This window comes from Tursiops truncatus, chromosome 1, assembly GCF_011762595.2.
Source record: "Tursiops truncatus isolate mTurTru1 chromosome 1, mTurTru1.mat.Y, whole genome shotgun sequence".
Taxonomy (NCBI): Eukaryota; Metazoa; Chordata; class Mammalia; order Artiodactyla; family Delphinidae; genus Tursiops; species Tursiops truncatus.
The window spans coordinates 68,432,051-68,444,522 of record NC_047034.1 but is presented as its reverse complement, the minus strand read 5'-3'; the positions used below and the strand labels follow the sequence as shown (position 1 = coordinate 68,444,522).

General features: G+C 41.1%; 1 protein-coding gene across 2 annotated transcripts in view; it reads right to left on the bottom strand.

The window, feature by feature from the left end:
- The window catches only part of COPA (COPI coat complex subunit alpha), a 50,392-nt gene that overhangs the window by 3,377 nt on the left and 34,543 nt on the right, over nucleotides 1-12,472 (bottom strand). Inside the window, exons 15-27 of one of the 2 annotated variants that reach the window (XM_033856396.2) lie at nucleotides 11,920-12,059; nucleotides 11,270-11,355; nucleotides 11,016-11,181; nucleotides 5,189-5,351; nucleotides 4,940-5,086; nucleotides 3,981-4,170; nucleotides 3,763-3,858; nucleotides 2,521-2,609; nucleotides 2,204-2,327; nucleotides 1,245-1,334; nucleotides 955-1,064; nucleotides 474-551; nucleotides 242-310 (exon numbers count right to left, since the gene is read on the bottom strand). In XM_033856396.2, the coding sequence (XP_033712287.1) occupies nucleotides 242-310; nucleotides 474-551; nucleotides 955-1,064; nucleotides 1,245-1,334; nucleotides 2,204-2,327; nucleotides 2,521-2,609; nucleotides 3,763-3,858; nucleotides 3,981-4,170; nucleotides 4,940-5,086; nucleotides 5,189-5,351; nucleotides 11,016-11,181; nucleotides 11,270-11,355; nucleotides 11,920-12,059 (1,548 nt within the window). The remainder of the gene's footprint in view (nucleotides 1-241; nucleotides 311-473; nucleotides 552-954; nucleotides 1,065-1,244; nucleotides 1,335-2,203; nucleotides 2,328-2,520; nucleotides 2,610-3,762; nucleotides 3,859-3,980; nucleotides 4,171-4,939; nucleotides 5,087-5,188; nucleotides 5,352-11,015; nucleotides 11,182-11,269; nucleotides 11,356-11,919; nucleotides 12,060-12,472) is intronic. The other variant, XM_004312668.4, reaches the window with a different exon arrangement.

The window sequence follows — 12,472 nt, the reverse complement described above, 5'->3', positions numbered from 1 at the left end:
AATGGGTGGAAGATGGCTGGAAGAATCCACCTTACGAGATTACTAAGCCAGACTGAAAGCACGTAAGAGGAAGGCCTTATGAGGCAAGTTTCCTTAGGCAAGACCAAAGACTTCCACGTTAAATATACACCTCTGCCCTTGTGGGTATAATAATTTCCATTTGGTTAAGATGAATCAATCATCCCCCTGGGACCGTAGGCAAGGCACACTCAACAAAAGCCAAGGTAGCTTTAAGACTTACCCGCATGGCTGTTTCAAAAGAGCCTGCCAGGATGTGATCAACTGGAAGCTGAGAGTTATTGCACCAGATCTAACAAGAAACAGAAAACCCAAGATAAGTGAAATTTTGGTCTTTCTCTTCCCAACAGTCCTACTCTATATCTGTAATAGAAGAGTGTCGATATTCTTTACACATTAATCAAGTATAGCCAGCTCAGAAACACTTATCCCTACAGGACTGTTTCCCTGCTTACCTGAGTTGGGCTGGTTCCCTTAGTGGGGGGCACAAAGAACCCATCCTCAGCCCCACCAGCTACACCAGGGGGTATATCCTAGGGGAAAAATAAAGAGTGAGTCATTTTTTAAGCCATTCAAGCAATTTGCCTTGATAAATCTAAACACAACTCTACCTTATTCCCAGCCTCTGTTGGGGAAGAGGGGTGGTGGTTGTGGAAGATGACTCTCAAAATAGGAGAAGCTTTCCGAGTAACAAAACGATACACCAAAAGCGCCAATCAGGCAAAAAAGCTTGCTGCCTTTTCATAAGATGACACTGGCACTACCCTAGTTAATCTTATTATTCTTTCTTTCAAATGGGAGTTAAGCATCAGACTAGGAGGATCCAGACCCCCTCCCGTTCAGGGACCTCAGGACAGGTGTTGGGGGGGTGATAAGGCCACCGGCCTCCACAGGGAGAAATGGAGAGAACCTTACAAGGGTGAAAATTCCACATACCAGCTCAGGAGGAAGCTCCAGATCTTCTTCCACGTCCCAGCCACCTCCTTCTTCCTGTCCCTTGCCAAGAGCATCATCCCCCAAACCTTCTGTAGCCTCCACAAACCCATCTGTAAGGAAAATCCAGGCTCAACATAGATTCTCAAAGTGACACAATTTTAGCCAAAGGAAAGAAAAACACTGGGATCCTTGTTGGTCCTATGGTCCAGCACCCCGCAGAACTGCCCCACAACCCAGTCCCACTCCAGGGAGCCCATCTGCCCAGAACACTCCTAGAAGAACATGCATACCTTCGTCCAGCTGCAGCTCCGCATCCTCTCCCCAGCCCTCAGTACCAACGGTGTCAATGTCAATGTCAGCAGCCAGTGCTCCTCCCTTCCCTACAGAGGGAAGGAACAGAAAGGAGGAGCTGGTTACAGCCAGCTAAGTCTAAGATATGGCCTCCTCTGCAGGCAAACTGTTGCATCCTTACAGAAGCAGGTGCCAATGTTGTGTCCACTTACTGTTTTTGTTTATTTTTGTGATATCTATATTATGCTAACCTGGTTAGCATAGGTTTCACAGAGAGAGGGAATAGAAGAGAGATGAAAACAACTGGCCTTCCTGCTACCAAAAACTGCCTCAAACAATTTCTTACTAACCAGCCTTTGGTGCCAACTCTTGGCATTTCTTGCTGAGATCTTTGCTAAGTTACCACCACTACGGTGTGTACAGGGCATGAGGACAAAGGCTAGATGAGAGGATATGGAAGAAAGAGCAGGACTGGGCACGAAATGCCCAAGGGTCTAGTTAGGCTCTCAGCTGGGAGAAACAAACTAGTAGACATAGCCGAGAAAACAGGAGTGTAAGGGTGGGAGTGGTAGTGGGTATACCCACGTGACAGAATTGAGGTAGCTGAGTTATACCTTAAGATTGTATGTCATGAATGATAAAACACAGAACGGAGAGTATGACTACATATATGGTAAAATCTAAGAAAATACACCAAAATGTTAACAGTGGTTGTTAGAGCCATGGACTAAGAAACATCTCTCTTTTTCCCTCCTATCTTCCAAATTTTAATGATGCCATAATGCTTTTATTTAGTTTTTAAAAGACTTTAACTTTAATTGGCATCTCAGTGTTGCATGAGGCATCACACAGAAAAAAGGAGAGAGGAAAAGGATAGAATAGTTAATGGTACTCTCTAGGACAGCTTTTCAGAAAACAAGCACACAACAAAAATGCTATGGAAGAAGTGGGCACTTACCCTTGCTGGCAATGGAGCCTTCAAAGAACCCTTTAGATACAGTCAATAAGGGCCAATTGGTATCCAATGGCATGATAGGTGCAGGTGGCTGAAGCAGCTTGGCATTAGGGTCAATGTCTGGGATCTGAAAGATAGAAGGTTAAAAGCAAACAGCTCTCAGGAACCATCTAGGGAAGGTTATGGAGCCTCCTTTGATCTCATTTGTTTCTCTGCCTCTCCTGGTAACCAGGTGGGGAGTAACATTCGTAGGTTTAAATAGTCCCAAGATCTCAGAGTTAATCCTGTAATCAGAGATACTTATGTAAATAAAGACTCACTGCCTCCTTCTCTGGGTCAAATGTCTCCTTCAGGCTCTCAGCTTCTTCATCTAAACCATGGGTAGCAGCTGTGAGATAGGCCAGTGACTCTGTTAAGAAAACAGACTTTGTGGTATAGGTACATTTCCAAGTGAATACTGGTGTCCTGATGTCTGCCTCCTGGTCAAGTCCCTGCGTAAGTCCTTCCCTTCAGTGTGGGCTGGATCTATTGACTCGCTTCTAATGAACAGTATGTGGGAGAAATGATGGGATGTCACTTCTGAGATTAGGATACAAAGACTATGGCTTCCATCTTGGGTGCCCTCATTTGCTCTAAGGGAAACCAACTGCCATACTGTGAACTGCCCTATGGAAAAGACTACAGAGCAGAAAACTGAGGTCTCCCAGCCAATAGCCAGTGAGGACCTGAGGACTGCCCACAGCCACAGAGCGAATGTGGGAGTGGATCCTCCCCTACTTGAGCCTTGAAATGTCTGCAGCCTTGGCCAACACCTTGACTGCAGCCTCATGAGAGACACTGAGCCAGAGGCACCCAGCTAAGTCATGCTGCAAACTGAGATAATCAACATTTGTTGTTTTAAACTACTAAGTTTTGGGTAATTTTTTATATAGCAATAAATAACTAAAACAGTTGCTTATCCTTAAGATCTATCATCAGTGTTAACAAGAACCTTGGACTCATCCCAGTCTGCTCTCTCTCACATCCCCCCAACCAGTCCCCTTCGACAAATCACGTTGGTTCTACCTTTAAAATATATGCCGAATCTGACCATTGCTCACCCATTCACAGCTAGCACCTTGGTCCACACCACATCTTTCACCTGTCTTATTCCCTAAGGTATCTCAAGTGCTAGTATAATGCTTGGTATACAGTGGGTTCTCAAAAAATACCCCTTAAATATAAAATGAATAAATAAATGGGCGAAACCTCCAGATTTGAAGTAAAACGATAAAACTCTAATGGCATTCAACCAACCACATTTACTACGGTATCTGCTCCAGGACCTTTTAAAACCCATTTCCCCCAAGATATTAACTATTTTCCTAAGAGTGCCTAGCCAAACTATATTTTCTGGCTGTCCCTCCATTTGGCTTTGAAGAAAGTCTCTGAGCATGGTAGGAGCATGCAGTCTTGAAAAAATGTGCAATGAAGGGAAATCCCTCACTACTACATATGAATAACTCACCATAAAGAGAAAATACTTCCTAAGGCCCCAAAGGAAGTGAGTCCTGGATACTTACTTTGCCCACAGTTCTTCAGGATCCGTACCCGCTCTGACACGTCTCCCAGGTAGAGGGCATTCTGATAATGGCCACTCATGTCCTTTCGGATCTCAGCTGCACCAAGTCAATAAGAGACACCAAGTTAGGTCTTCTCTCTCAAGTTCTCTCTTGCCTCTATTTGCCTTCTTCCTTCCCCCAAGGACCCCTTTTCCCATCCTTAGTTTCTGGGGTCTCACCAATTTTCATCATCTTGCGAAGTTTCTCTAGATTGCCAGTGATAAGGTACAAGAAGGAAAGTTTGTCAAAGTTTTTGGTGCGCTGATAACACATTTCCACAATCTGGTGGTTCCCCTGTAGTAAGGCCACTTCTCCCAGCTTTTCCCAGCAATTCTTGTCATCCAGTGCTTTGGCTGCTTCCAGAGCAATCTAAAGAATCCCCAGAGTTAGAGTTAACAGGTTGGAGGTTATTGTGACTCAAAACCAGGGACTACAGTCAAAACGTCTGTCTCTAAGTAAATCTCCCAAGGAACTCTTTACACTTTCAATCCTCCTAGCTTTGTTTTCAATCTAATAGTACTGAAAATTCAATCAACAAATAAGATCCCTTAGGATCCATGGATAGAAGAATCACATCACATTATCCTCCTCCTCAGAAATTTACTTTTACAACAAAATCATCTTCTAGCAGTTGCTGATTCCATAAGGCCAATTCTTGCTTAGCTATCATATTTCCCATTTGCCAGGTTTGAAGATCCACAGGGGCTCCTCAGAAGAAATAAGAAGGAAGTTTAGAAGTAAGAAAGTCAATTTTCCTTAGGCTTCTCCCCATTTAAAAATAATGCCTATAGACTCTAGGCCTCAACATTTAATAAGTACTCCTTCATCTAAGCCGCCAGTTAGCAAGTCAAATGTCAAGGAAATAATGAAATTTTCCAAATTCTATGCTATCTTGGTTCTGTTCTAAAAGTTACTGAATTCAGACTAACTCAGAGCGACAACAACAATAGAAATGCTGGGGCAGAAGCAAAGATGGGCAAACAGCAACAGGAAGATAGCTCAATCTAACAACTAAAAAAATTCTTAATTCCATTATATTGGCTGAAGAAGCAAGCCCAGAATAATGTCTTCCCAATGCCACCCTAACCCTCTCACCTCCTCTACAACAATATGGGGCTTATAACCATACTTCTCTCACCTCAATGTTTCCACACTCCAGTGCAAGACTAAAGCGAGTTTTCTCATCTTTGACGAAATGCAGTGCCACTTCAGGATATCCCTTCTTCTGGAGATACGCAATGATAGACTGGCCTACAAGTTTGGCGTTCCTTACCATGTGTAGTACCTAGACATTTGGGGAGGGTTAGGGCAGGAAATAGAGATCACTTATAGGAAAAAAGGAGTGCTGCCCTTCTCAATACTCCTAATATGCTTCCTCATTTCATACCTCATCATATTTTCTGTTGATCAGGGCCAGCTTGAACTTGAACTCAGTTGGATCAATGGTGAGCACCCGAGGACGACACTCTCTGTCTAGGCAATATACATTGTTGCCCTTCACCCGTGTAACATAGATAGGTAAATCCAGAGTTCGGATGATCCCATAGTCCCTAAGAATAAGAGTTAGAGAGCACAGCTTTAAGTCAGTGTAAGAGTAAATCCAGCCTGTAAAGAAATAAAACAAGCCTAGGACCCAGCCTTTTATCTTCTCATTACCCTTTTGTCAAGTGCCATTTAAACAATAGTATAGATAGGAAGTGATTCAAAAAAGAGCAGAACCAAATTAATTTATTTTATTCTCTTGTATGAAGTGGGAAAAGATGGGGCAGATGGTATGATTTCTCTTTATAAGCTAGTACTCTAGGATCTAACAGACACAGGTATCAGAACCAGACCTAAAAGTTAAATCTTAAGTTCTGATATATAATCACTAGGCCACTATAAACAGTTAAATCCTTCCTTATAAGTTATAAGTGAAAGTGGAAGAGAGGTAGATGTGAAGACTTCTGATGTACAAAGAAATGATGCAAAGCACATAATATATATATATTTTTTTGCGGTACACGGGCCTCTCACTGCTGTGTTCCCTCCCACTGCAGAGCACAGGCTCCAGAGGCGCAGGCCCAGTGGCCATGGCTCACGGGCCCAGCCACTCCGCGGCACATGGGATCCCCCCGGACCGGGGCACGAACCCGCGGACTCCCATCCACTGTGCCACCAGGGAAGCCCAGCACATAATATTTTAAACTGAATAAAAATTAAAAGTTTACAGATTAAAACTTGTGGCTATAGCTAACACAATACTTGATGGACAATTTATAGTGTTAAGTGCATATACTATATTAGAAGAAAGACTGAAAATTAATGAGGTCTACATGCTTAATATTAGGAGAAAGACTAAAAATTAGTAAGCATCCAACTCAAAAACTGTATGGTTCTTTTTTTTTTTTTTTTTTTGTGGTACGTGGGCCTCTCACTGTTGTGGCCTCTCCTGTTGTGGAGCACAGGCTCTGGACGCGCAGGCTCGGCGGCCATGGCTCACGGGCCCAGCTGCTCTGCGGCACATGGGATCTTCCCAGACCAGTGCACAAACCCGTGTCCCCTGCATTGGCAGGCAGACTCTCAACCACTGCGCCACCAGGGAAGCCCTTATGGTTCTTTCTAAAGTTAAAACAAAGAGTGTACTTAGAAGCAAAAAATAAAGTCAATAGTACAAATTAAGAAATAGAAAACAAAAGTACAATAGAGAAGTTCAATAAAGGCAAAAGCTGGGTAAAACTGATAAACCTCTCATGAAGCTAATTAAGAAAAAAAGGATGGGAACTTCCCTGGTGGTAGAGTGGTTAAGAATCCGCCTGCCAATGCAGGGGACACGGGTTTGAGCCCTGGTCCAGGAAGATCCCACATGCTGCGGAGCAACTAAGCCCGTGTACCACGACTACTGAGCCTGCGCTCTAGAGCCCGCGAGCCACAACTACTGAGCCCACACACTGCGACTACTGAAGCCCGTGTGCCTAGAGCCCGTGTTCTGCAACAAGAGAAGCTACTGCAATGAGAAGCCCATGCACTGCAACAAAGAGTAGTCCCCACTTGCTGCAACTAGAGAAAGCCTGCGTGCAGCAACGAAGATCCAACACAGCGAAAAATAAATAAACAAAATAAATAAGTTTCTTTAAAAAAAAAAGAAAAAGAGGATGAAATGGCAATAATAGGGATGCAAAAAGGGATATCACTATAGATCTTGCAGAATGAGGATATGCATAAATGTTTTTAAATGATCAAATTCCCAGAAGAGTAAAATTTACCAAAATTGACTAAAAAGAAACAGAAAACTCCTACAGTCCTGTAATTATTACATAAAATTAATTGAATCATATTTTTAAATCCTCCTATAAGTACCAGGCCTGAATGACTACACTGGCAAATTCTACCTACCATTCAAGGAAGAATTAATTCCAATCTTATACAAACTCAATGAGAGAACAGATGAATAAAGTATATTATTTTGCTTATTTTATGAAATTAGCACTACCTCAATACCAAAGCCTGACAAGGACAGAAAGGAAAAGGGAAATCACAGGGCAATCTCACACACATATATATACAAAGATGCAAAATCCTAAACAAAATATTAGCAGACTGAAACAAGCAATATTTGAAGAGGGTAAAACATCATGACCAAGTCAGATTTGTATAAGGAATACAATGTTGGTCTAACATTTAAAAAAAAATCAATTTAATTCACTACATTAATCAACAAAAGGAGAAAAACTGCATGACTACCTCAATATATGCAGAAAAGGGGTTTAAAAAAATTCAATATTCATTTGAGATATAGCGAAGAAATTCCTCAGTAGATAAAAAGTATCTATAAAAAAATCTACAGCAAGCTTACATAATGCCAATACACTGAAAAGTGACACTGTAAATTGGGAACAAGACAAGAAAGTTTGCTATCACCGTGTTTATTCAGCACTGTGCTGGAGATCTTGGTCAGTGCTGTAAGACAAGAAAAATACATAAAAGAATAAGCGCTAAAAAAAAAAAGAAGAAGTGCTGGAAAGAAGAAACAAAAGTGTCATTACCTACAGATGCTATGAGTATTTGAAAAGAAAATATAAATAAATTAATAGAATTAATAAGAGTCTAGCAAGGTCTCTGAGATAAAATTAATTTAAAACTTAGTTATGGGGCTTCCCTGGTGGCGCAGTGGTTGAGAGTCCGCCTGCCAATGCAGGAGACACGGGTTCATGCCCCGGTTCGGGAGGATCCCACATGCTGCGGAGCGGCTAGGCCCGTGGGCCATGGCCGCTGAGCCTGCGTGTCCAGAGCCTGTGCTCCGCAACGGGAGAGGCCACAGCAGTGAGAGGCCTGTGTACCGCAAAAAACAAAACAAAACAAAACAAAACAAAAAACCCCCAAAACAACTTAGTTGTATTTCTAAATATCAGGAAAAATTATAAAATTGAATTTTTAAATGGATACTATACATTTATAAATAGCATTAAAAACTATCAAGTGCCTAAGAATAAATCTAACCAAAGAAAATGCAAAATCTCTATGGATAAAATTATAAAGCTTTATTTAAAGATGTTTCAGAAGCCCTAAATAAATGAAGAACTACTATATCATGTTCACAAATTAGGAAACTTAATATTGTAAAGATAACAATTACACCCAAAATCCCCAAATCACATACAGATTCACAATTCCAACTGAAATCACAATAGGGTTTTTTGCTTTCTGTTTTTTTGGGGTTTTTTTGCCATGCCGTGAGGCTTGCAAGATCTTAGCTCCCGGGGCTTCGCTCGTGGCGCAGTGGTTAAGAATCCCCCTGCCAATGAAGGGGACACAGGTTCGACCCTGGTCTGGGAAGATCCCACGTGCCATGGAGCAACTAAGCCCGTGCGCCACAACTACTGAGCCTGTGTGCCACAACTAGTGAAGCCCGTGCGCCTAGAGCCCATGTTCCTCAACAAGAGAAGCCACTGCAATGAGAAGCCCATGCACTGCAACGAAGAGTAGTGCCCCCCTCACTGCAATTAGAGAAAGCCTGCATGCAGCAACGAAGACCCAACGCAGCCAAAAATAAATTAATTAATTAAAAACAAAAGAGAGAGAGAAAAATCAACTTTTTAAAAAAAAAAAAATGATCTTAGTTCCTCGACCAGGGCCCAGGAACTCTCGTTTGTCTTTTTTTGTTTTTGGCATGGAATTTCACAAGCTAATCTAAAATTTATACTTTTTCAAGACAAAAAATTACTTGAAAATATGCCTTTTCAAGGCAAAACTAATTTGAAAATAGCCTAATAACTTAAAAAAAAGTAAAACAAAGTGGGTAAGATTTGTGGAACTGCTTTACCAGTTGTAAAGACTTACAAGACTATAATACTTAAGACAGTGTAGAATTCAATCAGAGACAGACCACAAAAAACAGATTCTTGGGACTTCACTGGTGGCACAGTATTTAAGAATCCGCCTGCCAATGCAGGGGACACGGGTTCAATCCCTGGTCCAGGAAGATCCCACATGCTGCAGAGCAACTAAGCCCATGTGCCACAACTACTGAGCCTGCACTCTAGAGCCCACGTGCCACAACAACTGAAGCCCGCGTGCCTAGAGCCTGTGCTCCGCAACAAGAGAAGCCACTGCAATGAGAAGCCCGCGCACTGCAACGAAGAGTAGCCCCCGCTCGCCGCAACTAGAGAAAGCCCACGTGCAGCAACAAAGACCCAATGCAGCCAAAAATAAAAAAACAAAAACAAAAAACAGATCCTTACATTTTTTTAAACGTGATTCATATATCACAAAGATGGCTCTGCAGAACTATGGGGAAAGGCTGGTTTTTTCGATACATGATGTTGGTACAAAACTGAGTGTCCTTATGGAAAAAGTAAAGCTGAGCTCACGACACCTCACACCATACAAAAAAATCAACTTCAGGTAGATTATAGACCTAGATATAAAAGGTAAAACTATAAAGTTTTCATAAGAAAATATAAAAGAATGCCTTTATTATCTTGGAGTCAACAAAGATTTCTTAAATAGGACACAAAACCTGATATCCATAAAGAATAAGATTCATAAACTCAACTACATTAAACTAAGAACTTCTGTTCATTAACGGATATCAAAAGAGAATCAAAAGACATACTATAGAATGGGAGGAGATATTAATATTTGCAACACATAGCCCTGATAAAGGACTGATATTCAAATATATAAAGAACTCCTATAACAAAAGAACAAGGATAACTCATTTAAATAAAGGATAAAAGACTTGAACAGAATTCATAGAAGAGGAAATCCTGATGGATGGCTAAATAAAAAGTTGTCCAATCTCCTGGGGAATCAGAGAATAGCAAAGTAAAATTACAAGATACATTGCACATCCACCAGACAAAAATGAGTCTGACAAAGGCCAAGTGCTGGCTAGCGTGACAAGCAAAGAAACTTTTATACAACACTGGTTGGCATGCAAATTGGTAAAACCACTCTCACATTACCTAGCAAATGTGAAGATAAGCACGCTCTATGACCTAGCAATTCTGCCCTAGAGAGAAATGTATGTGCATATGAACCAGAATTCATGGAAGAATGTTTAAAAGAACATCATTTATAATAGACAAAACCTAGAAATCACCCAACTATCCCTCTAGAATAGAACTGATAAACTGTAGCATATTTATATAATAGAATACTATACAACAGCAGAAACAAATAATCTAGAGCTACAACATGGATGAATCTTACAAACAATATATTGAGCAAAATAAGCAAAATATGAAATAATACATTCAGCATGATTTAATTTACATGAAGTTCAAAACCAGGCAAAATTAAACCATTATTTTAAGACACACACTGGGTGGTAAAATTGCAAAGAAAAGCAAGAAAGAAATTATCATAAAAGTCAGAATGTTATCTTTGAGGAAGAGAGAGGGATGTGATCAATAGGGACCACATGGCAAAGGGCTTCTGGGGTGCCAGAAATGTTCTATTTCTTGACTTGGGTAGCAGTTACACAGATGTTCATTATGTAACTATTTGCTATTTCATATATTTATAACCTATGTAATTTTCTATATTTGTGTCATATTTCATAATTTTAAAAGAGTTGAAAAAAGAATGTTTTGATGCTCCTAGCACATATACGCCAGACAAAGCTTTTCCATGAAGACAGTTCAAGGAGGACTTCAGTATGTCTCCTGAGACACGACAGTGATTTTAAGAAGCCACTTTCTCCCATTCTGTATCTCAGATAATCAACTTACCCAGTGGTGACAGCATATTTGATGTGGTTGCTTGTGGTATAGATAAATACCCCACTCTCATCCCAGGCCCCACTCTTGACACGAATGTTCTCATGAATGTTACATAGAGCCTCCAGTTTGCGGTTACAGATCACAATGGCTGTAAGAGGCAAAGGACATGAGTGCTCTGCTGGACAGGGTGAGTGAAGTAGACTGGCAGGGATGGGGAGGGAGGGACTGGTCTCTAAATCAGGGTGGACATAATGAAGACTTACCATGTTTGGCCAGTAGTGCTACATGGGACATGTCTGCTGACCAGATAACATATTTCACCTTGGAAATCTTCACAGATGCCAGAGTCCTGGGATAGAGAGAGAAGGGCAAATATGAGTGAACCTGATTCCCTTATTCCAGGTTATGACCTAAACTCCTTTTCATCTCCAAATTAATGTAAACCGAAATTTCTTAAAATAATACCAAATAAACATTTTCTGTATTACAGTTCAGTGACTTACACATTTGGCTCACATTGTATACTTCCCTCTTCCTCAACTCCCTGCCCCTCATTCCCATGTATTATTAGGGACTTGTGTATGTCTGTTTTCACCAATGGACTGTAAGCTCCTTTAAGTACAGGAACTATGTTATTCATTTCTGTGTCCCTATGATTCTAAGTCGCAAGAGCATTCTTTGTTCAGATAAATGCTCTGAAAACAAATAAGACCCTTGTTGTAATGCTAGTGTGTATGTACAGGATGGAGAGTGATCACAGAGGAAAAAAAGTGGTTAGCAAGAGTCTTGGAGTTACAGCACAAGAAGTGGCTAAGCCCAGGTCAAACTCACTTGGGGGAAGAAAAGCTCCCACTAAAGATTTCCACTCTCCCCCACAATATGCCTGTCTGCTTAGGGGCATCTGACATGTTACCGCTTCTGCTGTACGTCAAAGAGCGTGATGGATTCTGCGTCTCGAAGCAGGAGGTTGCCTGTGCCAGCGTAAAAAATCTCATCACAGTTGGGCACCTGTACCTTTTTGGTGATCTCATTCTTCAGATTCTTGATCAGAAGCTGAAATGAGTACATAAGGTGGGGTTAAGAGAAATACATGTAAGATGATGCCAGCTGACAATGTCCCTCAGCAATTATTCCTTAGCTTCAATAAACAAAGTATTTTTTTTTCTGTCTGTCCAGTTCAATCACCACTCTACGTAGACCACTCCAACTAAGATCCTCTCCAAGGGTCTTAATAGCTTTTTTTTTTTTCAATTGAAATATCCTGAGAAGTCCAACTAAAATCTAAATTCCTCAACCAACCAGGGACAGAATACAGCACTTCTGAGGCTTAAATTTTTGTTAAATATTTTCTTGAGACAGCTTTGCTTAACTTTTTTAGGACCCATTACATTTTAAGTACCATCAGAGGTAGTAGGATAAGAGGATCTACTTCTTATCTAGCTCACCTATTTCATTTTTTTGGTGTT